Raw genomic sequence first — 26428 nt, forward strand, 5'->3', positions numbered from 1 at the left:
ACAAACTTCAGAGATTATAAAGACTGTGGACAGATAAATGGCCTTGGCTTCCTTAACTTCCCATAACACCCCATTCTCCTTGCACATCTTGGGCGAGTCCTGCTACCATTTTTTTGGGTAATTATACTTTCTGGGTTTCATGCAAGTACTCTGTGCCATCAGCATCTATTCTGCCCTTGGTCCTGGCATACACCCAAGTCACCTCTATATCCTAAGTCAGGTTTCCTTAGCTCGCCCCTAGCCTGTGGGCTTAGTGTGAATTGCAAAAGTGATTGTAGGTACTGGTATAAGACCTACTACAAGAGACATAATATGTGTCTGAGATGAGTTAGGGTAAGAAATAAGACGACTTGAATGACTGAGGAATTGTTGTATGAACAGTTAAAATAGTACCAGTGAGGGGTGCCTGGGTGGCTCAGTCAATTAAGCATCCGAGTTTGGCTTAAGTCATGATCTCAAGGTTGGTGGGTTCAAACCCTGCATCAGGTTGTTTGCTGGCACATGGAGCCTGCTTGTGATTCTCTGTCTCTTTCTCCCTCTCTTACCCCTCCCCCCCATCCCTCCTTCTCTGTCTCTCTCTCTCTTTTCCTCTCTCTCTGCTCTCCCCCTCTGGTGCTGTCTCTGTCTCTCTCAGTATAAATGCATAAACTTAAAATACGAAAAAAAAAGGCAATAGCAGTGAATTCTGGCAAATGCAATCTTTACCTCTTCTTTCTTTTTCTGTTTGTGTTGCATTGCACCACCTTGTCTGCCCCTCCCGATCCTTGCTATATACATCTATGTTTTCATATTTGCTTCATTTTCTTGTTTATAGATCCATAGTCCTGGCAGCCATGGTGTTAGGAATATTTCACGTGGAAGTGACTCAACTGCTTTAGGTGACCCCAGGTAAAATGCATATTTAATAATGACCCTGAGAAGGAATTGAGGGGATACCTTGTTTTCACAATGTGAATAGCCTTGATTGATTAATCATTTTAATGTAGAACTTTATTAACATTCTCATTTTAGTCTCTTGTTATTTTCTTTTGTCTGGAACATTCTAGCAGATAAATCAATGGATAGAGCAAATCACTCTGTGGTGTCAGAGTTTGTGTTCCTGGGACTCACCGATTCCTGGGAGATCCAACTTCTCCTCTTTGTGTTCTCCTCTATGGTTTATGTGGCAAGCATGATGGGAAACTCCCTCATCATGCTCACTGTGATTTCTGACCCTCACTTACACTCCCCCATGTACTTTCTGTTGGTCAACCTGTCCTTCATTGACCTGGGAATTTCTTCTGTCATTTCTCCGAAGATGATTTATGACCTTTTCAGAAAGCGTAAGGTCATCTCCTTTGGTGGCTGCATCGCTCAAATCTTCTTCATCCACGTCATCGGTGGCGTGGAGATGGTGCTGCTCATCGCCATGGCCTTTGACAGATATGTTGCCATATGCAAGCCTCTGCACTATTTGACTATTATGAACCGAAAAATGTGTATTTTGCTTACAGTTGCTGCCTGGGTAATTGGCTTGACCCACTCTGTGATTCAGCTGGTTTTTGTAATAACACTGCCATTCTGTGGCCCTAATGTGTTAGACAGCTTTTATTGTGACTTTCCTCGGTTCATCAGACTTGCCTGCACAGACACCTACCGTCTAGAGTTCATGGTCATAGCCAACAGTGGGTTCATATCTCTGGGATCATTCTTCATATTGATTGTCTCGTACATTTCTATCCTGATCACTGTTCGGAAACACTCTTCAGCAGGCACATCTAAGGCCCTCTCCACTTTGTCAACTCATGTCATGGTGGTGATTCTGTTCTTTGGCCCTTGCATCTTCGTTTATATCTGGCCTCACCCCACCTCACACCTGGACAAATATCTTGTTGTCTTTGATGCAGTTCTCACTCCTTTTTTTAACTCAGTCATCTATACATTCAGGAACAAAGAGATGAAAGTGGCAATGAGGAAAATGTGTAGTCGGTTTATTATTTATAGAAGGATTTCTTAAATGACACAAGTATTACAAAATTTCCTAACTGACTTGAAGTAACATTACATATCTATAGTTTGAATACCAGATTCCAAGTACCTTACTACCATTGAGTTGTCCCAGATTAAAATAACAAGGGTCTTTAAAAATCTTAACTGAGAGATTGTGTTGCTGCCTACAGTTGGTTGAAGGAAGCATGTGGTGTGAAAAACAGTAGCTCCCAGAGAAGGACAATTGCTTGTCTCTTGGGAGACATTACCTTGATGAATTTACTGTGGTCTAGAATTCAAAATTGTGTCTCTTCAGTGTCTGAGTGCGGTATGTAAGGGGATGCTGATTGACACTAAATAAATTGATACTAGATAGAAATATATACGTATATCAAGATGTCAATTGATTAACTTGCTGTGAAAGATCAGCAAGTGGTCTGAACTTTCATGTAAGCCTAATTGATTAATTCAGTGAAGGGAAATTTATGAGAAGTCAAGTGATGTAAGGACATTAATGAGGAGGGAACCGGAGTAAGAGGAGTCAGCTGGACACTCAAATAATCACATGAGATTTTGATGCCTTTGAGGATAGGCCTGCCATCACAAGTGGAAAAATAATGGATCCTTAGGCCAGGCCACCTTTCTGTCTGGACAGAGCTGGTTGGTCTCGCAAAATTTACCTTTTGACTTTTGTTTGTACTCTGTTTCAGACTATCTAACTCCTATGTTCTTTAAGATTCGTTCTCATTTTTTTTTGTAACTAGCCTGGTTCTTCCTTTTCTTTCTTATGAAATAATACTATTCCCATTGCATTTACAGGATTTGAGGCATTGCAAGCTAAGTTTTAATTTGGGAGGTGTTTTTTTATATGAATGTATTATATTCTAGAGGAATAAGGAATTTGCATACATGGATTTGGAAATTTCCATTCATATCCATTTTAACAAAGAAGAACCAAGGCTTATTCTCAGAGATGTAGTACAAATAACTCTGAACCTTATGTATCCTTACACATAGTCCTTAACCAGTTAATCAGTATTCCTATTGTCTTGTAAGTGGTCCTTATTAATGAAATTACAATGTCACTTGCTAATTTATTTGTGTTTTCTTTCGATTTCCATTGCTCTTTTTATCATTCATTCATTATTTTTGACACCCCTGATGGATACTTGGAAAACAGTTTAGTAGCTAGCACTTATACTCTGTCTGCTAAGATTTGTTTGGAAGTAGTGTTTTTAAAGGGGAAATTCCAGGTTTCTCTTTTACTGATTAAATAAGGTTCAGTAGGCTAGCAGGCTACCAGATTCCTCTCTGATTTAAAAAAATTTCTACGCCTCCCAATCTTTTGTCTTTCTGCTCTTCTATCAGGTCTGTGTGTATGATAAGACAGATTCGCCAACTGCATAGTACCTGAAGATTTTCTGTATCACTTAATTTTAAAGGTCATTCTTTGTACTCTGAAGAGATAACTGCTTTTAGTGGACATCTAGTGTGTTATTTGCTCAAATCAGCAACCTGCTTCTCCTGGTAAATGTAGCTTTGTCTTGCCGTAACCATGTCATATGACTGGAAGGTGACATGTAAATCCTACCTCTCTGACTACTTCTGTTTGCTTAAAGGATGCTTCTGAACCAAGTCTTGATGACACATCTCTTAGCCATAGTTGAAGGCTTCAGGTATGAGCCTCTGACCAAGATGGGCCAAATCTGAGCTTTTCCTCAGGATGGTAGACCCAAGAACAGAGAGAAAACAAGCTCATCCCTTTTTGAGCTGTGATATGGAGAAACTGCTGGCCATCATACTTCCTGCTGTCAAAAATCAAGTCTGGGATACTGAAAAAACGTATGTGGAAAAAGACGTAGGATTTACAGATAGAAGCTTGGCAGTAGCCAGTTTCTTGGTTCCAACAGTCTTTGGCATTCAGCTTCATTCTTGCCCACCAATGAATTTGGTGACCAGCTGAGCTAATAAATGGGCGAATACATTAACCTTCTTGCTTAAGTTTGTTTGAGGTGTGGTTTTGTCCTGTATAATCGAAAGGGTATTGATAAATACATTTCTGGTTCTAAGAAGAGTGTATTTTCCATGATTTCTGATGTGAATTCCTCCATGTTTTATTACTTAAGAAAGTACTATTTTTTCTAATACAATTTTTTTCTTCTAATAAAAAGAAAAGCTTCCTTTGAATTAGAGATGAGGTAGAAATCACCCATAAAATCACTATGTGGAGATAATTAGTGGCAGTATTTTGATATGGTAATTTGTAGTGTTTTTCTCTGTCTAAATAAAAATAAATATTTATAAAAGGGACATTTAATGGTCTCTGCATTTTATCCTGCCTGCCTTTTTGATGAATATTACATTCAGAGAAGTTTTTCACATTATCAAATGTTGCAGTACAAAATAATTTTAAATACATACATACTACTGCATTATATGAGAATCATAATTAGATTTGTTATTCCTCTCTTATTGACCAATTAGATTATCTTTAATTTTGTGCTCTGCTTGAAAATCTTATATATGTTATCTGTATCTCAGATTACTTCCTTTAGAGGTTGATAAATTCGGAATCAATAGGGGATCATAATGATTTAAATTCTTTATTCACATTTTAATTACAACCAAAAGATTTTTACCTGCTAAAAAGTATATCCAGTTAAAATTTTTTAAATGTTTGTTTGTTTGTTTTGTGTGTGCGTGTGTGTGTTTAATATGAAATTTATTGTCAAATGGTTTCCATACAACACCCAGTGCTCATCCCAACAGGTGCCCTCCTAATTACCCATCACCCACAATGTCCTCCCTCCCACCCTCCATCAACCCTCAGTTTGTTCTTAGTTTTTAAGAGTCTCTTAGGGTTTGGCTCCCTCCCTCCCTCACTTTTTTTTTTTTTTGTTTTCCTCCTTCCCCTCTCCCATGGTCTTCTGTTAAGTTTCTCAGGATCCACATGAGAGTGAAAACATATGGTATCTGTAACACTCTACAGTTCCATCCATGTTGCTACAAAAGGCCATATTTCATTCTTTCTCAGTGCCACGTGGTATTCCATTGTGTATATAAACCACAATTTCTTTATCCATTCATCAGTTGATGGACATTTAGGCTTTTTCCATAATTTGGGTATTGTTGAAAGTGCTGCTATAAACATTGGGGTACAAGTGCCCCTTGCGTCAGCGCTCCTGTATCCCTTGGGTAAATTCCTAGCAGTGCTACTGCCGGGTCATAGGGTAGGTCTATTTTTAATTTTTTGAGGAACCTCCACACTGTTTTCCAGAGCGGCTGCACCAGTTTGCATTCCCACCAACAGTGCAAGAGGGTTCCCGTTTCTCCACATCCTCTCCAGCATCCATAGTCTCCTGATTTGTACATTTTAGCCACTCTGACTGGTGTGAGTTGGTATCTGAGTATAGTTTTGATTTGTATTTCCCTGATGAGGAGCGACGTTGAGCATCTTTTCATGTGCCTGTTGGACATCCGGATGTCTTCTTTAGAGAAGTGTCTATTCATGTTTTCTGCTCATTTCTTCACTGGATTATTTGTTTTTTGAGTGTGGAGTTAGGTGAGCTCTTTATAGATTTTGGATACTAGCCCTTTGTCCAATATGTCATTGGCAAATATCTTTTCCCATTCCGTTGGTTGCCTTTTAGTTTTGTTGATTGTTTCCTTTGCTGTGCAGAAGCGTTTTATCTTCATGAAGTCCCAATAGTTCATTTTTGCTTTTAATTCCCTTGACTTTGGAGATGTGTCAAGTAAGAAATTGCTGCGGCTGAGGTCAGAGAGGTGTTTTCCTGCTTTCTCATCTAGGGTTTTTTTTTTTTAAATTTTTTTTTTCAACGTTTATTTATTTTTGGGACAGAGAGAGACAGAGCATGAACGGGGGAGGGGCAGAGAGAGAGGGAGACACAGAATCGGAAACAGGCTCCAGGCTCTGAGCCATCAGCCCAGAGCCCGACGCGGGGCTCGAACTCACGGACCGCGAGATCGTGACCTGGCTGAAGTCGGACGCTTAACCGACTGCGCCACCCAGGCGCCCCTATCTTTGCCAGTTTTGATGCCTTTGATTTCCTTTTGTTGTCTGATGGCTGATGCTAGAACTTCTAACACTATGTTAGACAACAGGGGTGAGAGTGCACATCCCTGTCATGTTCCTGATATCAGGGGGAAAGCTCTCAGTTTTTCCGCATTGAGGTTGATATTAGCTGTGGGCTTTTCATAAATGGCTTTAAGATGTTTAGGTATGTTCTGTCTATCCCGACTTTCTTGAGGGTTTTTATTAAGAAAGGATGCTGAATTTTGTCAAATGCCTTTTCTGCATCGATTGACAGGATCATATGGTTCTTATCTTTTCTTTTATTAATGTGATGTATCACATTGATTGATTTGCGAATGTTGAACCAGCCCTGCAGCCAGGAATGAATCCCACTTGATCATGGTGAGTAATTCTTTTTATATGCTGTTGAATTCGATTTGCTAGTATCTTATTGAGAATTTTTTCATCCATATTCATCAGGGATATTGGTCTGTAGTTCTCTTTTTTGCTGGGTCTCTGTTTGGTTTAGGAATCAAAGTAATGCTGGCTTCATAGAATGAGTCTGGAAGTTTCCTTCCCTTTCCATTTTTTGGAACAGCTTGAGAAGGATAGGTATTATCTCTGCTTCAAATGTCCAGTAGACTTCCCCAGGGAAGTCATCTGGTCCTGGACTCTTATTTGTTGGGAGATTTTTGATAACCGATTCAATTTCTTTGCTGCTTATGGGTCTTTTTAAATTTTCTATTTCTTCCTGTTTGAGTTTTGGAAGTGTGTGGGTGCTTAGGAAATTGTCCTTTTCTTCCAGATTGTCCAGTTTGTTGGCATATAATTTTTCATAGTATTCCATGATAATTGCTTGTATTTCTTTTTTTAAAAAAATTTTTTTTTCAACATTTTTTATTTATTTTTGGGACAGAGAGAGACAGAGCATGAATGGGGGAGGGGCAGAGAGAGAGGGAGACACAGAATCGGAAACAGGCTCCAGGCTCTGAGCCATCAGCTCAGAGCCTGACGCGGGGCTCGAACTCACGGACCGCGAGATCGTGACCTGGCTGAAGTCGGAGGCTTAACCGATTGCGCCACCCAGGCACCCCAATAATTGCTTGTATTTCTGATGGATTGGTTGTAAGAATTCCATTTTCATTCATGATTTTATCTATTTGGGTCCTCTGCCTTTTCTTTTTGAGAAGCCTGCCTGGAGGTTGATCAATTTTGTTTATTTTTTCAAAAAACAAACTCTTGGTTTCATTGATCTGCTCTGCAGTTTTTTTTAGATTCTATATTGTTTATTTCTGCTCTGATCTTTATTATTTCTCTTCTTCTGCTGGGTTTGGGGTGTCTTTGCTGCTCTGTTTCTATTTCCTTTAGGTGTGCTGTTAAATTTTGTATTTGGGATTTTTCCTGTTTCTTGAGATAGGCCTGGATTGCAATGTATTTTCCTCTCAGGACTGCCTTGGCTGCATCCCAAAGCGTTTGGATTGTTGTGTTTTCATTTTCATTTATTTCCATATATTATTAAATTTCGTCTCTAATTGCCTGGTTGACCCATTCATTCCTTTGTAAGATGTTTTTTTTATTTAAAAAAAATTTTTTTTCAACGTTTATTTATTTTTGGGACAGAGAGAGACAGAGCATGAACGGGGTAGGGGCAGAGAGAGAGGGAGACACAGAATCGGAAACAGGCTCCAGGCTCTGAGCCATCAGCCCAGAGCCTGACGCGGGGCTCAAACTCACGGACTGCGAGATCGTGACCTGGCTGAAGTCGGACGCTTTAACCAACTGCGCCACCCAGGCGCCCCAGTAAGATGTTTTCTAACCTCCATGCTTTTGGAGGTTTTCCAGACTTTTTCCTGTGGTTGATTTCAAGCTTCATAGCATTGTGTTCTGAAAGTATGCATGGTATGATCTCAATTCTTGTATACTTATGAAGGGCTGTTTTGTGACCCAGTATATGATCTATCTTGGAGAATGTTCCATGGGCACTCGAGAAGAAAGTATATTCTGTTGCCTTGGGATGCAGAGTTCTAAATATATCTGTCAAGTCCATCTGATCCAATGTCTCATTCAGAGCCCTTGTTTCTTTATTGACCGTGTGTCTAGATGATCTATCCATTGTTGTAAGTGGGGTGTTAAAGTCCCCTGCAATTAGCACATTCTTATCAATAAGGTTGCTTATGTCTGTGAGTAATTGATTTATATATTTGGGGGCTCCCATATTCGTCGCATAGACATTTTTAATTGTTAGCTCTTCCTGATGGATAGTCCCTGTAAATATTATATAATGCCCTTCTTCATCTCTTGTTATAGCCTTTAATTTGAAGTCTAGTTTGTCTGATATAAGTGTGGCTACTCCAGCTTTCTTTTGACTCCCAGTATCATGATAAATAGTTCTCCATCCCCTCACTTTCAATCTGAAGGTGTCCTCAGGTCTAAAATGAGTCTCTTGTGGATTGTAAATAGATGGGTCTTGTTTTTTTTTTGCATTCTGATACCCTATGTCTTTTGGTTGGCACATTTAGTCCATTTACGTTCATTGTTATTATAGAAAGATAAGGGTTTAGAGTCATTGTGATGTCTGTAGGTTTCATGCTTGCTTAGAGTTCTCAGCTATTATTTCTTCAAGTACACCTTCAGCACCTTTCCCTCTCTCTTCCTCCTCTGGAATACCAATTATGTGTAGATTATGTCTCTATAGTGCATCACTTAATTTTCTAAATTTCCCCTATACTCCTGGATTTTTTTATCTCTCTTTTTCTCAGCTTCCTCATTTTTCATAATTTTATCTTCTAGTTCCCCTATTGTCTCCTCTGCCTCTTCAATCTGAGCCATGGTCATCTCCATTAATTTTGCAGCTCATTTATAGCATTTAGCTCCTCCTGGCAGTTCCTTAGTCCCTAGATCTCTGTAGCAAGAGATACTCTGCTGGTCTTTATACTGTTTTTAAGCCCAGCGATTAATTTTATGACTATTATTCTAAATTCAGTTTCCGTTATATTGTTTAAATCCTTTATGATCAGTTTGTTAGCTGTCATTATTCCTGGAGATTCTTTTGTGGGGAATTCTTCTGTTTCCTCATTTTGGATAGTCCCTGGAATGGTGAGGACCTGCAGGGCACTTCCCCTGTGCTGTCTTGAATAACTTGCGTTGCTGGGCGGGGTCGTAGTCAGACCTGATGTCTGCCCCCAGCCCACCGCTGGGGCCACAGTCAGACTGGTGTGTGCCTTCTCTTCCCCTCTCCTAGGGGCGGAATTCACTGTGGGGTGGCATGGCACATCTAGGCTACTTGCACACTGCCTGCTTGTGGTGCTGGGGATCTGGCGTATTAGTGGGGTGGATTGGCAAGGTGCACCGGGGCGGGAGGGGCAGGCTCAGCTCGCTTCTCCTTCTTTGATCAGCTTTTGGAGGGGCCCTGTGGCACTGGGAGGGAGTCATACCCTCCACCACCGGAGGGATGGATCCGCAGAAGCACAGGGTTGGGTGTTTGCGCGGTGCAAGCAAGTTCCCTGACAGGAACTAGTTCCCTTTGGGATTTTGGCAGGGGGATGAGCTAGGGACATTGCGCTGGTGAGCCCCTTTGTTCCCGACCAAGCTGCGCTCTGTCATCCTGGGCTCAACAACTCTCCCTCACGTTGTCCTCCAGCCCTCCTGCTCTCTGAGCAGAGCTGTTAACTTATAACCTCCCAGATGTTAAGTCCAGCTTGCTCTGCAAACACACTGTGTGCGGCCCCTCCGCTTTTGCAAGCCAGACTTGTGGGGGGGGGCCTCTGCTTGGCCGGTGGGCTGACCCTCCGCCCTGGCTCCCTCCCGCCAGTCCGTGTAGCGTGCACCGCCTCTCTGCCTTTCCTACCCTCTTCCGTGGGCCTCTCTTCTGCGCTTGATTCTGGAGACTCCATTCTGCTAATCCTGTGGTGGTTTTCTGGGTTATTTAGGCAAGTGTAGGTGGAATCTAAGTGATCAGCAGGACGTGTGAGCCCAGCGTCCTCCTTCGCCGCCGTCTTCTTCCATTTTGCTAGCTTATATGTAAATCATAATCACTAGTGGTAGTTTATTCGCCTTTAGAGTTGACCTCTAAAAGAATTCTAACAGGCATGGTTTTTAGTCTCAAAAATTGCATTGCTTTTCTCCTGGTATATCTTTGGTGAACTCATAGATAATTATACATTTTATCATCCTTTCTCAAAGGAAATTCTATCTTAATGGTCTCCAGATCCTTTATTCATTGAATGGGTTTGGGTCAATCTCTGAGTTTGGTATCACTGGGGCATTCAAGATACCTTCATATCCAATTTCTCTGCCCTTTAGAAATGGAGGTTACGATGGCAATCCCTAATTCTCTGCGTAGCTTATGAGGAGATACTTTGGTTGATTTGTATTTTAACCCTGGGGAGTAGTTATTGGTGGAAATCAGAGTGAGACCAACTGGAGGCGTTACAAATAACGTCCTGTAGGCTGATTTAGAGCCAAGCCCTGAAAGCCAGTCACACAAAAGAAAGTTAAAATCCTCCTAGCCTTCTTATAAAATAGCCATATAGGACAATATTTACATGGGAAAAATGACAGGTTTAGTGTAGATTTGGTCTATGTGCCTCTTAATCGTAGCTGACTGTCCACTCTCTTTGTACTAGCGTTCCACGAGTTATAGATAGATGGTATATGAAAAATAGAAACTGCCCTTGTCTAAAAGAGTTGAGTCTTGGGAGAAAGGAAGGTAGTCTATTTTCATTTGAAGTCAGTGAAAAGGAGACAAAGAATGAAATGAGAAAAAGACTTCCTTCATGTTGATTAACAACATATGGACTGAAGCACGAAGTGACATTAGGATCTTTGCTCAATCTCTATGGTGCCAATTGATTAAGTTAATATGCTTTTCAAATCAGAGATACAGCCAAAGGGAGGACCTCATTAATGAGAATTTGTGGAATAATGTGAATATTCCTAGATTTGGATCCCTAGGCACCTATATTTTTATCTCTTAGTAGTCATTTAATTAAAATGACTGTTTACAACCTGGAAATGTGAGTCTGATGTATTTAATATGACTCTTCTTCAGCTGTTATGTGCTAACATTTTTAGGGCCCTGATTCATCCATTCTGATCAAGGATTTGCAAATACCCTTCTTACTTGTATCCACACCATATAAAATTTAAAGGAGCATGTAAATTAAAAAGCATTGCAATTAGTTATCTTATAAGGCAAATTTGACTAGTTTCCATTTGAGAATTACCTTCGTATTTTCCACTAAGCCAGAAGATTGGAGATGCTAGGGACCATGGAGTTGCTGTGTAAGTGAGAATATGTTCCATGCAAGGAGTTATAGTAGAAAGCCCTTACAAAGGTGCTTGTTTCTGTGATACTTCCCCTAAATAGGACTTTGGAGGAGTTTGAAAAGGTCACAGAGAGCCAAAATTCGTTTCGAACCTCCAGAAGGAATATTGGAAATGATATGGATGTAGATTCCATGAAGATAATCTCTGTCACTTCCAGGATACATGTGTTGTAGTCCCTGATGATTTTAAGGAGACTTTGTTTTGACTCTACGTGAACTTACCCATCATAGTAAGGACAAGTTTACCATCATCGTAAATCAACACTGCTAGGGAAATTTTAGAAAAATCACTTAGAGTATCTCTAAGACATGCCTAATTTTCCGATGATATAATCATGGCAAAACTGTCAAGATTAGGCATATGTGGGAGCCAGAGTCTCACAGCCCATTTGAATACATCCAAACTGACTTCATATTATTACTCCCTGCAATGGGATATGAATATGTTTTATTTTTCTATTTTTGTTTTCAGAACGGTCAACATCCTTGTTAGCGATCTGTGTCTCTGACACTGGCAAAAGTATCCTCAGTTTCCCACTTGGGGAGTCACGATGCTGTCATTAAGACCTATGCAAGACCTTCTCATGTACATGAAAACTCTACTATTAATACCATCTCCCATCTTCTGGCCCAGGAGAAAAGACAAATGGAATTCTTTCTTTTCCTTTCCTTTTTTCTTTTTTTTTGGCTTTTTAAAATGTTTTTATTTTAATGCCAGTTACTTAACATACAGTAGTATGTTAGTTTCAGGTGTATACTGTAGTGATTCAACAATTCTGTACATCACCTGGTGCTTGTAAGACAAATGGAATTAATTTAAAATTATTCAAACCTTTCAGAAATATTTCAGCTTCCTTAGCTCATAGTCTATTGATGACTTCGTAACAGGCCAATCTGTGCATCTTAGAAAATCATCTGTTCTTAGACTCCATTCTGTTGCAAGCAGATATGGCCCAATACTACAAGGAACTAATGTACTACATTACTCAGGGGCTTTTTGTTTGTTTTGTTTTAAATTTACATCCAAGTTAGTGCAACAATGGTATGAGGAGTAGATTCCCTAATGCCCCCTACCCATTTAGCCCATTCCCCCTCCCACAACCCTTCCAGTAACCCTGTTTGTTCTCCATATCGGAGAGTCTCTTAGGTTTTGTCCCCCTCCCTGTTTTTATATTATTTTTTCTTCCCTTCCCTTATGTTCATCTGTTCTGTGTCTTAAGTCCTCATATGAGTGAGGTCATATGATACTTGTCTTTCTCTGACTGACTAATTTAGCTTAGTGTAATAGCCTCTAGTTCCATCCATGTTGTTGAAATGGCAAGGTTTCGTTCTTTTTGATTGCCGAGTAATACTCCATTGTATATATGTACCACATCTTCTTGATCCATTCATCCATCAATGCACATTTGGGCTCTTTCCATACTTGGGCTATTGTTGATAGTGCTGCTATAAACATTGGGGTGCACGTGTCCCTTGGAAATAGCACACCTGTATCCCTTGGATAAGTACCTAGTAGTGCAATTGCTGGGTCGTAGGGTAGTTCTATATTAATTTTAATTTTTTAAAAATATTTAAAGTTTGGGGTGCCTGGGTGGCACAGTCGGTTAAGCATCCGACTTTGGCCTAGGTCACCATCTTGCGGTCCGTGAGTTCGAGCCCCGCATCAGGCTCTGGGCTGATGGCTCAGAGCCTGGAGCCTGCTTCTGATTTTGTGTCTCCTTCTCTCTCTGCCCCTACCCCCTTCATGCTCTGTCTCTCTCTGTCTCAAAAATAAATAAACGTTAAAAAAATTGTTTAAAAAATATTTAAAGTTCATTTTTCACAGAGAGAGAGAGCATGGATCGGGCAGGGGCAGTTGTATTTTTAATATTTGGAGGACCTCCATACTGTTTTCCAGAGTGTCTGCACCAGTTTGCATTCCCACTAGCAATACGTAAGAGATCCCCTTTCTCTGCATCCTTGCCAACATCTGTTGTTGCCTGAGTTTTTTTCAAAAAATTTTTAATGTTTATTTTTTGAGAGAGAGAGAGAGAGACAGAGTGCGAGAAGGGGAGGGGCAGAGAGAGAGGGAGACACAGAACTGTAAGTGGGCTCCAGGCTCCCTGCTCTGCACAGAGATCGACATGGGGCTCGAACTCACACACTGAGATCATGACCTGAATCTGAGGCAGATGCTTAACCGACTGAGCCCCCCAGGCGCCCTGCCTGAGTTTTAATGTTAGCTATTCTGACATGTGTGAGGTGGTAGCTTGTGGTGGTTTTGATTTGTATTTTCCAGATGGTGAGCGATGTGGAACATTTTTTCATGTGTCGGTTGGCCATGTGGATGTCTTCTTTGGAGAAGTGTCTGTTCCTGTCTTTTGCCCATTTTGTCACTAGGTTCTTTGTTTTTTGGGTGTTGAGTTTGATAAGTTCTTTCTAGATTTTGGATACTAACCTTTGACCTGATATGTCGTTTGCAAAATGCTTGACCCATTCTGTCAGTTGCCTTTTAGTTTTGCTGATGGTTTCCTTCATTGTGTAGAAGCTTTGGATTTTGATGAAGTCCTAATAGTTCATTTTTGCTTTTGTTTCCCTTGCCTCCAGAGACATGTTGAGCAAAAGCTGCTGCAGCCACGATCAAAGAGGTTTTTGCCTGCATTCTCCTCAAGGGTTTTTGATGACTTCCTGTCTTACATTGATGTCTTTCATCCATTTTGAATTTATTTTTGTGTCTGGTGTAAGAAAGTGGTCCAGGTTCATTCTTCTGCATGTTGCTGTCCAGTTTTCCCAGCAGCACTTGCTGAAGAGACTGTCTTTGTTCCATTGATATTCTTTCCTGCTTTGTCAAAGATTAGTTTGTGACATTAGTCAACGGCCCTCCGTTTGTGGGTGCATTTCTGGGTTCTCTATTCTGTTCCTTTGATCTGAGTGTCTGTTCTTGTGCCAGTACCATACTGTGTTGATGATTACAGCTTTGTAGTATAGCTTGAAGTGCAGGATTGTGATGCCTCCTGCTTTGGTTTTCTTTCTCAAGATTGCTTTGGCTATTCGGGGTCTTTCTGGTTCTCTGCAAATTTTAGGAGTATTTGTTCTAGCTCTGTGAAGAACACTGGTGTTATTTCGATAGGGATTGCATTGACTATGTAGATTGCTTGGGTGGTTACGCCATTTTAACAGTATTTGTATTTCCTGTCCAGGAGCATGGAATCTTTTTCTGTTTTTTTGTGTCTTCTTTAATTTCTTTCATAAGCTTTCTATTGTTTTCAGTGTACAGATTTTTCACCTCTTTGGTTAGATGTATTCCTAGGTATTTTGTGGTTTTGGTGCAATTGTAGATGGGATCGATTCCTTGATTTGTCTTGTTGTTGCTTCATTGTTGGTGTATAGGAGTACAACTGATTTGTATGCATTGATTTTCTATCCTGCCACTTTGCTGAATTCATGAAACAGTTCTAGCAGTTTTTTGGTGGATACATCACTCGGTTTTATCATCAGCAGGAACTGACATCTTTTCCTCACCCTTCCAAGGAAATCTTGCATGACCTAACAACTGAAGAACTTCCTGGAGGAATCACTGATTCACTCTTTATGGTGCCATCCCTAAAGTGGAGATTTCTGTAAGTGATCATTGTTATGCCCAGAATTCGTGATCCCCAAAGACCACCAGGGAGCCGAGTCCGATGCAAAAGCAAAAGAGCCTTTATTCGAGCTAGCTTGAGCTCAGTCCCCTACCTGCACTGACGCAGTGGTGAGATACCGGGGAGAGAGAGTGAGTTTCAAAAGCACAAAAGTTTTATAGGGGTCTATGGGCAGCCGATTGGCTGGGGAAGGGTCATGGCCCTGGCCGATTGGCTGGGGAAGGGTCAGAGTCCTGTTATGCAGGTCGCTGGGCGTGTTTTGATCAGGAAGTTTGAACGGGTGAGCGGGAGGTTATTTAAGGGGAGGAGGTGCGATCTGAGGTTTCTGCGATTTTTCCGGAAAAGGGGTCATGTCGGGGACATAGTCACTCAAGGTGGAGAACACAGAACAAGATGGAGTCGGCTGGCATAGGCCCCGCCCTTTCATTCCCCCCTTGTCATGTAGCTTATGGACCCAATCATGGGACCAGCTGCATTTGTGGTGACAAGGGGAACAGAGTTTGGAGGTTTACGCTAAGTTCTGGGAAGCATGTGTCCCTGGGGTGGCTCTGGGAGGTCTGATTAAGTATTGTCCCCAAGCTGGTGTCTATGATCTGCCAGGTGATGTTTTGGGGGGCGTGGGGACCCCCGGCAGCATGAGCAATGACAAGCAGAGTTAAGAGAGTTACCAATATTAGGTGGGTCGAATGCGCTGTAGCTTGAGCTTGAGCGGGTTGTGTTGGTCCCGACTGATGGCCCATCGCGTGACGAAGTCCTTCCGGATCGAGGAGGGGTCCGCTGGCCGAATGTGGGTGTGATGGACCCAGGTCGCGATGCCGTCTACTTTGAGAGCGGTGGGGGTTGTCAGCACCACGATGTAGGGTCCCTTCCAGCGCGGCTCGAGGGTCTCTCGGTGGTGCCTCTTGACATAGACCCAGTCTCCCGGCCTGTACTGATGAGGTGTTGGGGTCGGGCCAGCCTCGTAGATGGCACGGAGGCGCGGCCAAATGTCCTCGTGTGCCCTCTGGAGCCCTCTCAAGGAAAGAAAAAGTTCTTGATCTTTAAACTCAGCAATAAGTTCAGCTCGAAGGCTGGGAATAACAGGGGGTGGCCTGCCAAACATGATCTCGTAGGGAGTAAAACCCAGAGTGTAAGGAGTGTTTCTAACCCGGTAAAGGGCGTACGGTAGGAGAGTCACCCAGTCCCCGCCAGTCTCCATGGTTAATTTGGTAAGGGTCTCTTTTAGGGTTCTATTCATTCTTTCTACCTGTCCTGAGCTCTGGGGCCTATAAGCACAATGTAATTTCCAGTTTGCCCCCACCGCCTTGGCTACTGCCTGTGTTACCTGTGAGATAAAAGCTGGTCCATTGTCTGATCCTACCAGGGCAGGAAAACCATACCTGGGTAAGATGTCTTCTAGTAGCTTCTTAGCCACCGTCTGAGCCGTTTCATGCTTGGTTGGGTATGCCTCCACCCAGCCAGAGAAGGTGTCTGTAAATACTAAAAGATATTTATAACCATACTTTCCTGGTTTGACTTCAGTGAAGTCGACTTCCCATTGGGCTCCCGGTCTGGTGCCTCTGAGCCTGGTTCCTTTTTTATTTGATGTGGCTCTCGCGTTGGTGAGTTGGCAGGTCTTGCAGGCAGATACAACTTGCTCTATTTTGGTGTCCTGTTGGTGAATCTTGATTCCGGCATGTCGGATTAAGTCTTTTAATTTTCGGGCCCCCATGTGAGTAGACCGATGCATGTGCTCTAATATTGAGACTCCGAGCTGGTCTGGCAGCACGAGCTCCTTGTTAGGTGTATACCACCATCCCTTTATCTCCTGGGCCATGGGGAGTTTCTTGATCCGCTGTAACTCCTCCTGGGAGTACTTGGGCTGGTCTGGTAAAACTGGGTCTCCCGGGTCTGGTAGTTGTATGGTCATGGTGGGGACTGGAGTAAGGGCTACTGCCTTGGCTGCCTGGTCAGCCTTTCGATTACCTCTAGCTACTGGGTTATCAGCTTTTTGGTGCCCTTGGCAGTGGATAATGGCTAGCTTGGCAGGAAGCCATAAGGCCATAAGCAGGTTAAGTATCTTCCTGCTTATTTTTTATAGTCCGTCCTTCTGCCGTCAGTAACCCCCTCTCCTGATAAATTGCCCCATGAATATGAGCTGTGGCAAATGCATAACGGCTGTCTGTGTAGATGTTAAGCCGTTTTCCAGCTCCCAGCATCAGCGCCTTGGTGAGGGCTATGAGCTCTGCTCGCTGGGCTGACGTTCCGGAGGGTAGAGCCTCCGCCCATACGGTGTCCGTTTCGGTGACCACCGCTGCACCCGCATACCTGTGTCCGTCTTGCACAAAGCTGCTGCCATCAGTGAACCAAGTAGCCTCGGCATCGGGGAGGGGCCGGTCGGTCAGGTCCGTCCGGAATCCATGTACTTGTTCCAGGATTCCCGCACAGTCATGTAGTGGAGCACCTAGGTCAGGGTCGGGCAGCAGGGTTGCAGGATTGAGGGCTGCACTGGGGTGGAACCGCACTCGTGGAGGGTTGAGTAGGAGGCTCTGGTAATGAGTCATACGTGTATTGCTCATCCATCTATCTGGAGGCTGTTTCAGGACCCCTTCAATGGCGTGTGGGGTCGTGATCCAGATCTCCTGTCCTAGGGGCAGTTTGTCTGCATCCTTGACTAGGAGTGCTGTCGCTGCAATAATTCTTAGGCATGGCGGCCAGCCGGCAGCCACTGGGTCTAGTTTCTTAGGTAAGCCACTGGACAGTTCCAGGGGCCTAAGGCTTGAGTTAGAACTCCTTTTGCTATTCCCTTATGCTCGTCTACAAAGAGGTGGAAGGGCTTCGTAATGTCCAGTAGGCCCAGGGCTGGGGCACTTAGGAGGGCCCTTTTTAACTGATTAAAGGCAAGTTCTTCTTTTTCAGTCCATTTAAATGTTTTCCCCTCTTTGGTAGCTTCATATAGGGGCTTGGCAATCTCAACAAAACCTGGAACCCAGAGGCGGCAGTAGCCGGCTGATCCTAGGAATTCCCTCACTTCTCTTTGGGAGGTGGGAGTAGGGATCTTTAGGACAGTTTCTTTTCTGGCATCTGATAACCGCTGCTGTCCGCCCTCCAGGATATATCCCAGGTAACTTACCCTCTCCCTGCATATCTGAGCCTTCTTCGAGGATGCCTGGTACCCTAAGGCCCCCAGGGTAGCCAGCAGGTCCTGGGTCCCTCGCTCACAGTCTTTGGCCGTGTCGGCAGCAATCAGGATGTCGTCTACGTACTGTAGGAGGGTGAAGCTAGGGTGCTCCCTTCTGTACTCACCCAGGTCCTCGTGTAGTGCCTCGTCGAAGATGGTGGGTGAATTTTTGAATCCCTGAGGTAGCCGTGTCCAGGTGAGTTGCCCACTGTAGCCCTCCTCCGGATCATGCCACTCGAAGGCGAACAAGGGTTGGCTCTGGGGTGCCAGCGGCAGACTGAAGAAGGCATCCTTTAAATCTAGTACAGTATACCAGACCCTGGAGGGTGCCAAGGAGCTCAAGAGAGTATATGGGTTGGGAACAGTTGGGTGTATGTCCGCGACCCTCTTATTTACTTCCCGGAGGTCTTGTACTGGTCGGTAGTCATTTGTGTGAGGCTTTTGACCTGCAGTAGGGGGGTGTTCCAGGCAGACTGGCAAGGAACTAGTACCCCTAGGCTTCGTAGTCTCTGGATATGTGGCTGGATCCCCTTCCGGGCCTCCTGAGACATGGGGTATTGTTTGATCCTTACCGGACTCTCTCCTGGCTTGAGCTCTACCAGGACTGGGGTCCTGTGAGCGGCTAGTCCCATCCCCCCCGTCTCTGCCCAAACCGAGGGGAATTCTTGTAGCCATCTGTCTATATTATCCTCTCTCGGGAGCGCCTCCTGGTGGAGGAGGTATTCATCCTCCAGTTTCATGGTCAGGACCTGGATGGGGTGGCCCTTGCCATCGGTGACCTGAGGCCCCCCTTGTCTGAAAGTTATCTGAGCTCCAATCTTGGTCAGTAAGTCCTGTCCTAACAGCGGGTAGGGGCATTCTGGTATTACCATAAAGGAGTGGGATACCCGGCCCGTTCCCAAATCTACTGTTCTTCGGGTAGTCCATGAATACTGGCTCATACCAGTTGCCCCTTGTACCCAGGACTTCTTGCTGGCTAGTTTTCCTTGTGGGGTGCGGAGGACTGAATGTTGTGCTCCGGTGTCGACAAGGAAGTCAACAGGGGTCCCCTCCACTTTAAGAGTTACCCTGGGTTCGGGGAGAGGGTCCGAACCCCGACTCCCCTAATCACTTAGTTCATCTAGCTCTAGGACTTTTACTCGATCAGTCTTGCTTCCCTTCCCGCCGGCCTTTTTGGACAATCTCGGGCCCAATGCCCTATCTCCTTGCAGTATGTGCACAGATCCTTCTGCAGCCTCTGCTTCCCCCCCTTGGTGGTTCCTTTACCTTTTCTTGCATCATCTGCCAGCTGCCAGAGACGGCGGTCTCGTTCCTCGGGGAAGTCAGCAGTGGTAGCTAGTAGTATTCTGGCCAGGTCTCGAGTCTGCTTACTGCTGACAGCCGCCATGACGCGAGCCTGCTTGTCCTCAGGAGGCTCCTGGTTATTATATACCTTTTTGGCTACCACCAGTAAGTCCTGCAGACTTTTTTCTCCTAGTCTATCTATTTTCTGTAATTTTCTCCTAATGTCTATGGCCGATTGGTTTACAAAGGCCATGATAACAGCTGCCTTGCTTTCCAGAGCCTCTGGATCCATGGGGGTATAGGTACGGAATGCCTCCATGATCCGTTCTAAAAAGGCAGCCGGAGATTCATCTTTTCCCTGTTGTACATTTCCTACCTTGGCCAAATTGGTTGGCTTTCTAGCAGCCATTCGGAGACCCCCCATTAGAGTCTGGCGGTAGACCCAGAGCCTCTCCTTACCTTCTGCCATGTTGAAATCCCACTGGGGCCGAGTTAAGGGGAAGGAGGCATCTATCTGAGCCTGGTTGGTGGTGGGATTCTCGTCTGCGCCCAGAACTAGTTTTCGGGCCTCATTGAGGATTCATTCTCTTTCTTCAGTCGTGAACAGGACCTGCAAAAGCTGCTGGCAATCGTCCCACGTGGGCTGATGGGTAAAAAGAACAGAGTCTAATAAATCAATAAGCCCTGCCGGTTTCTCGGAAAACTTAGGATTCTGAGCTTTCCAATTGTAGAGGTCACTAGTGGCGAAAGGCCAATAGTGATGGGGCTGATTCCCCTCCGCGTCTGGGGGTCCGGCGGCTCGCAGGGGCAGAAGAGTGGAGTCGGCGGCAGACGCGGATTGCTCCCTCTGAGCCCTAAAGGGAGGGCTTCCCACTGGAGCGTTTCCACCTCCCGCTCTCGGAACAGCGTCTGCCTCCCCCGGAGGGGGAGGATGGTGTTCTTCCGGCATCCTAGAGGGGTTATACGGGGGAGGAAAAATTAATTCTTCTTCAGTACCCCCCTGTAAGACAGGGTAGAGGGGTGCTGAAGGCTGGATAAGACTTTTCTTCTTCTTTGTCCCCTGCAAAGCAAGAATGGGTTTTGGCTCCGGAGGGAGCAGGGCTAGGAAGGGCTTAAGCCAAGAGGGTGGGTCTTCTACAAGGTCCTGCCAAGTGATAATGTAAGGGAGCTGATCAAGATGGCCTGTCTGAGGCCGAGAGATGATACTCCTGACTCGGTGGATGGTAGGGAGGTCGAAGGTCCCCTCTGGTGGCCATCCGACATTGAAAGTTGGCCACTCGCAAGAACTTTCGGACTTCCACACTGAGGTTGTTAGCTCTTCCCCTCACATCCTTAAAGTGATCAATCATAATACTTAGAGGAGTAGTCTGAGTCTGTCCCATAACGTCCGTCCAGTAATTCCACAGAGCAAAACAGAGAAACACAAAAACAGACAAACAGAGGGCCCCTAGAAAGTCTTCCAACTCCATGGAAGCAAAACTGAAAGCTAGCTTAGACCTTTGAGGGGATTCCACGTCCCTCCAGAGGGGAGAATCGGAACGTCTTCCAAAACTCCCGGCCCGTGGTCCTCCAGTGCATCCACTTAGACCGCGTCGGGCACTACCAGAATTCCAGAAATGAGCTCACGCAGAAAACACAGAACAAGCAGACAGACACTAACCGTGGCCAGTCAGGCTCTCCGGGTCGGGGGTCCCTCGGGGGTCTTGGGGGTCCCGGGCCGAGCCCCCAAATGTTATGCCCAGAATTCGTGATCCCCAAAGACCACCAGGGAGCCGAGTCCGATGCAAAAGCAAAAGAGCCTTTATTCGAGCTAGCTGGAGCTCAGTCCCCTACCTGCACCGACGCAGCGGTGAGATACCGGGGAGAGAGAGCGAGTTTCAAAAGCACAAAGGTTTTATAGGGGTCTACGGGCAGCTGATTGGCTGGGGAAGGGTCATGGCCTCGGCCAATTGGCTGGGGAAGGGTCAGAGTCCTGTTACGCAGGTCGCTGGGCGTGTTTTGATCAGGAAGTTTGAACGGGTGAGCGGGAGGTTATTCAATGGGAGGAGGCACGATCTGAGGTTTCTGTGATTTTCCCAGAAAAGGGGTCATGTCGGGGACATAGTCACTCAAGGTGGAGAACACAGAACAAGATGGAGTCGGCCGGCGTAGGCCCGCCCTTTCAATCATTAATTGGAAAACATGGCCAGAAAGGTATCATTAACCTCAGCTGAAGTTATAATGGACTCTGATAGCTTTTGAGGCTGAATATGCAAGTCTAAGCATCATTTTAGCCTATGTAACAGTGGACCACACAATAGCTTTAGACTTTGTATTAGGTAGCCAAGTAAGTTGTGTTTGTGCTTTTGCCAACACTTTTTGTTGCACTGGATGTAAGCCAGAAAGAACACTTAATGTGTAAACTGAAGAAGATGGTTTATCTGGCTTGCCAAGGTGGGTAATTAGATGCAAAGGTACATTGTTTAGGCTCGAGTTTGGTAATTTACAATTCTGTCTCTGAAGCATTCTGCAGTGTTTCATAATTATTCTGCTCTTGAATTTCTGTGCATTGCCACTGCAAGTAATTTCCAAAGTTTTAAGGGCTGCTGTATAGTCGTATCATACCACATGACCCAACAACCCATCCTTCAACAAAAGGAGCATATTGATCGGTTCCTAATTGGACTCCAAGCTATTGTTTCTGTGACATCAATGCCATCTAGAAATTCTGACGGTGATGTAGTCAGGAGTGAGGCTACTTTTTTTCTGACCCTCTGGATTGGCAAAACACAGTCTTCAATAAGTCATGCATGACTGAGAACTAGAACAACCATCTCCACCAATTGTGTAATTGTAACCAGAACATCTTGTGATTCACATTGCACTTCCTTTATTTTTGCCCCAGTCTCTTGCCTCTTGCCTGTATCAACTCTGGCTTTAAAACACAACCAATCTCAAGATTTGCCCAGTTTTTGATAGCCTGTTTTAATAAGTATGAATGAGATCGACCCTTATGCCATTGTCACCTTGTTCCCACTTTTCCTAATTAAGTGCTACTGTTTTAGTAATATCATAGCAGATTTTTTTTATTGGACAAGGAGATTTCCACAGAAAATCCTCGAACTTACTAATTAATGATTGAAAACATTTAGGAAATTACTAAGCTGAGAATAGAATTAATATAAATTAATGCTTGTCAAGTGAGTTTTCACATTCATCTCTCTTTAGAAAATAGTAGAAGGACGAGTGGCTATTTCTTTGACTTTCTCAATCAGAAACCACAGTAGCAATAGCCTCAAATCAAGATTCAAATGGGGGCGCCTGGGTGGCTCAGTTGGTTAAAGCTTGGACTCTTCATTTCAGCTCAGGTTATGATCTCCCATTTTGTGGGTTCTAGCCCCATGATGGGCTCCCCACCTCAGTACAGAACCTGCTTGGGATCCTCTCTCTCTCTCTGTCTGCCCCTCCCCTACCTGCAGGCCCTCTGCCTGCCTGTCTAAAATAAATAAAAAACCATTTATTTCTTTTACTGATGGGGGGAGGGGTGGCACTGGGAGAGGCAGAGAGAGAGTCCGAAGCAGGCTCTGCACATGTGGGGCTCAAACCCATGAACTGTGAGATCATGACCAGAGCCAAATCAAGAATTGGTTGCTCAACTGACTGAGCCACCCAGGCCCCACTAAATAAAAAACTTTAAATGATAAAAAAAATTCCGTGGAAGCAGACAGCGTCTCAAACTTGTACCTGTACTTTCATCTTGTTATCTTTATTCGATCTCTAACTGTACAGAATCAACTTGTGTCTGTCTTTGAGACCAGAGTTCTTCCTTTATTGAAATCAGTTGCCCTCAGTGATTTTTTAGCTTTTTTCTAACACAACAAACCTGAATTCCTCAACTTAATGATTTAATGAATAACTCAGTTTGTGATAACACAATTCAACTCTTCTTAAGAACTTTAAAATCTAGTGTACGCAGAATGCACAAATTAGCCTAGAATGACAAAAGGCATCTAGCCTTTTTAAAAAACCAACAAAACTTCTCAGACATTCATGCAAACCTTCTGTTTAGCTGCATTGTTTTCATAGGAGTATCTTTCAAACAAAAGTTAAGGTGTAGTCCTCATCTAAAAAGGGATAAATAGAATCAAAACGGAGTACTTTTAAGCTACATTCTTAAAACTTCCCATCAATATCCTTGGCTTTTAACCCACTTCCTTTGCCAGAAGAGGATTTTTGTTGATTTTTCAGGCTAAAACGAGAAAGATTTTATCAGTTAGTTTATGTTTTAAGTCAGTCTTTTCTGGTTAGAGGCCTAAAGATTTATTTGGTAATTTAGTTTTACTCTTTCTTCTCCTTCATGTCGTTATTACTTGTTATGTTTTCTTTTCTTTTTGTGTTTAATTTAATTTCAAGTTAGTTACCATGCAGTGTAGTATTGGTTTCAGGAGTAGAACTCTGTGTTTCATCACCCACATATAACACCCAGTGCTCATCCCACCAAGTGCCCCCCTTAATGCCCATCCCCCCCACCCCCCCTCCAGCAACCCTCAGCTTGTTCTGTGTATTTAAGAATCTTATGGTTTGCCTTCCTCTCTGTTTTTATCTTAATTTTTCTTTCCCTTCCCCTATGTTTATCTGTTGTGTTTCTTAAACTTCACATGTGAGTGAAATCATATTACAGTTGTCTTTTTCTGACTTACTTGACTTAACATAATATATTCTAGTTCTGTGTAGGTTGCTGCAAATGGCAAGATTTTATTCTTTTTGGTCACTGATATTCCATTGTGATATATACATAAACACAGCATGTATATGTCATTGTGTGTGTATAATATCTATGCATATATCCATATCTGTCTGTATATACCATATCTATACCACATCTTCATTATCCATTCATCAGACTTCTCTTTAGTATCTTGTTTTTAGCTTATTTCTGTGTTTTATCGGTATGAGCCTTACCTACTGGCAATATCTCTACTGGTTTTTAATTTTCTATAGTTACGAATGGGAAGAAGTAACCCCCAACTAAGATATTCATTACCTGTAAATTTCTGGGCAAGTGGGAAAGGGAAAGGAGAGAAAATTGTGATTGTAAGCAATTATTCCTATAGGTGCACCAAGAGCTCCAAAGGCAGGGAATTCAGTTATTTCTTCTAGCAAGAGAAAGACCAAGGGACAGGAAGGTGAATATAAAGATACGTTACCCATATTTTTTATAGTTTGTGCTGCGGTTTTTCTGATTAGGGTTCTTGTAGTCTATGCGTATGCACTTTCTTTATGACTGTTTTGTCTCGAAAATTGGCAATTTTATGTATATACATTGTTTTTGAATAATTGTATACATGTCTGGAGCAAAATAATGCCACCTCAAGAAGTTGTGACTTGACAAATTATAGAGATAGCTCTTCTAGATCACCTCCTCCCCTTACTTCACACTCAACTTCTGTTGGTGCAGAAAGAGTGTTGGAGGTGAAGGCACTGAAAACACAGTGACAATGTTCTGTTTACCTCCATTATATCACGGTCAAACAGAGAAACTTGAATCATACTGGGTCAGCCTCAGGACTGAGTTTATTTCATGAAAAACTTACTCAAAGCACATCACCTTGGCACAGCACTCCAAATGTTCTTGCAGACTAGTTTCTCTGCAGGGAGCCAGTTAGATTGGGGCAGTGAATAACCAAAGGAGAATTTTTCCTCTCCTTTGACTATCATTTGATTGCACTGCAGGGAAGACTGTTTTTTTGTGTGTGTTTGTTTTTGTTTTGGTGTGTATGTTTTGTTTTCTTTTTTTGTCTGTTTTTAACCTCAAATAGTTGTTGCTCTGGGAAACAGGTAAATACTGACTAATAGGGAAAAATTGAGAATGGCTTGGAAATGGGCAAAGAAATGACTGGGTGCCCTTTCCATGGAATACTGGGCATTGGCTAGGGGATCCACTGGGATTATGTGGTTCTATAGGAATGTGGGCCTTTGGCTTTGATTATGCTCTTAAAAAAATTTTTTTTTTAATATTTATTATTGAGAGAGACAGAGTATGAGCAGGGGAGGGGCAGAGAGAGGGGGAGACACAGAATGTGAAGCAGGCTCCAGGCTCCCTCCAAGCTGTGAGCTCAGGGCCTGATGCGGGGCTGGAACTCATGACCTGGGAGATACTGACCTGAGCCTAAGTCAGATGCTTATCTGACCTAGGCACCCAGGCGCCCCCATTTGTATTGATTTTAACACCTGTTAGTTTGCTTGTTAATTAATGACTTTGTAGGAATGTCATGATTTTAGCGTTTTGAAAATTCTATTTTCACTTGTGTATTCTGTCCGACCGGCCCTGCAGACACCTGTGTGTCGTAGACTCGGACGCCTCATCTGCAGCGGAGCACAAACAGTGAGCCCAGGCGCTTAGGGCTCACCTTACCCGCCTACCCGGATGCTGCCAACCCGGTCAACCAAATTCAGAGATTGCTTTCCCACTTGGCATGGATCATAGACTTTTGGCTTGAACGCACTTAACTCCTTTTCTTCCCATTTCCTTTGAACTACTATCTTTCATTTTTCTAGTCTGTTGCGGGATTGGATTTAATAAAATGTTTCCATTCAACACTGCCTGCTGTCTCTTGTTTTTCTTTTTTATTTCAGCACACCAACAAGATACAAATTGAGACTAGTTAGCCTCTAATTAGAGGCACAGGCAAGTTTTTGTTCAAAATGACTATAGTAGTGCCTCCCTGAGCAGTTGGAGTTTTCATTGAGACATGACTCAGCAAATGCTTGTTAACCTAAGCGAAGGGGGTACAGCTTGTTCATTTTCAACACTCCTGTGGTTTTTATTTTGTCTTGTCCCTTATGGTTCAGGGTGGTCATTGCTTGTGATTTTGTTTTGTTCCTTAGAAAATACTGTTCCTATTTTCTTTTCTCAGTTTCTAAAACTGCTCTTAGATAGAGAGTCCTCTAAGAGTTCCCGAGTGGAAAAATACAGCTTTTCGCAGCATCATATGACCCTGAATCCTTACCCAGTAATTTCATGAATTTCCTTTTCTGTATCCCATCGATGCTTCCT

The 26428-nt window shown here is 43.5% G+C and overlaps 1 protein-coding gene across 1 annotated transcript; it reads left to right on the plus strand.

Moving 5' to 3' along the window:
* The first annotated feature begins 1057 nt into the window (after nt 1-1057).
* Nucleotides 1058-1996, plus strand: LOC122467861 (olfactory receptor 4F3/4F16/4F29-like). Its single transcript, XM_043554443.1, has one exon. The coding sequence runs from the start codon at nt 1058-1060 to the stop codon at nt 1994-1996; it is 939 nt and encodes a 312-aa protein (XP_043410378.1).
* The last annotated feature ends 24432 nt before the right edge of the window (nt 1997-26428 follow it).

This window comes from Prionailurus bengalensis, chromosome B3, assembly GCF_016509475.1.
Source record: "Prionailurus bengalensis isolate Pbe53 chromosome B3, Fcat_Pben_1.1_paternal_pri, whole genome shotgun sequence".
Classification (NCBI taxonomy): Eukaryota; Metazoa; Chordata; class Mammalia; order Carnivora; family Felidae; genus Prionailurus; species Prionailurus bengalensis.

What these genes read in the sequence shown, in the direction of transcription:
- LOC122467861 (XM_043554443.1), top strand. Translation starts at nt 1,058, where the DNA reads ATGGATAGAGCAAATCACTCTGTGGTGTCAGAGTTTGTGTTCCTGGGA.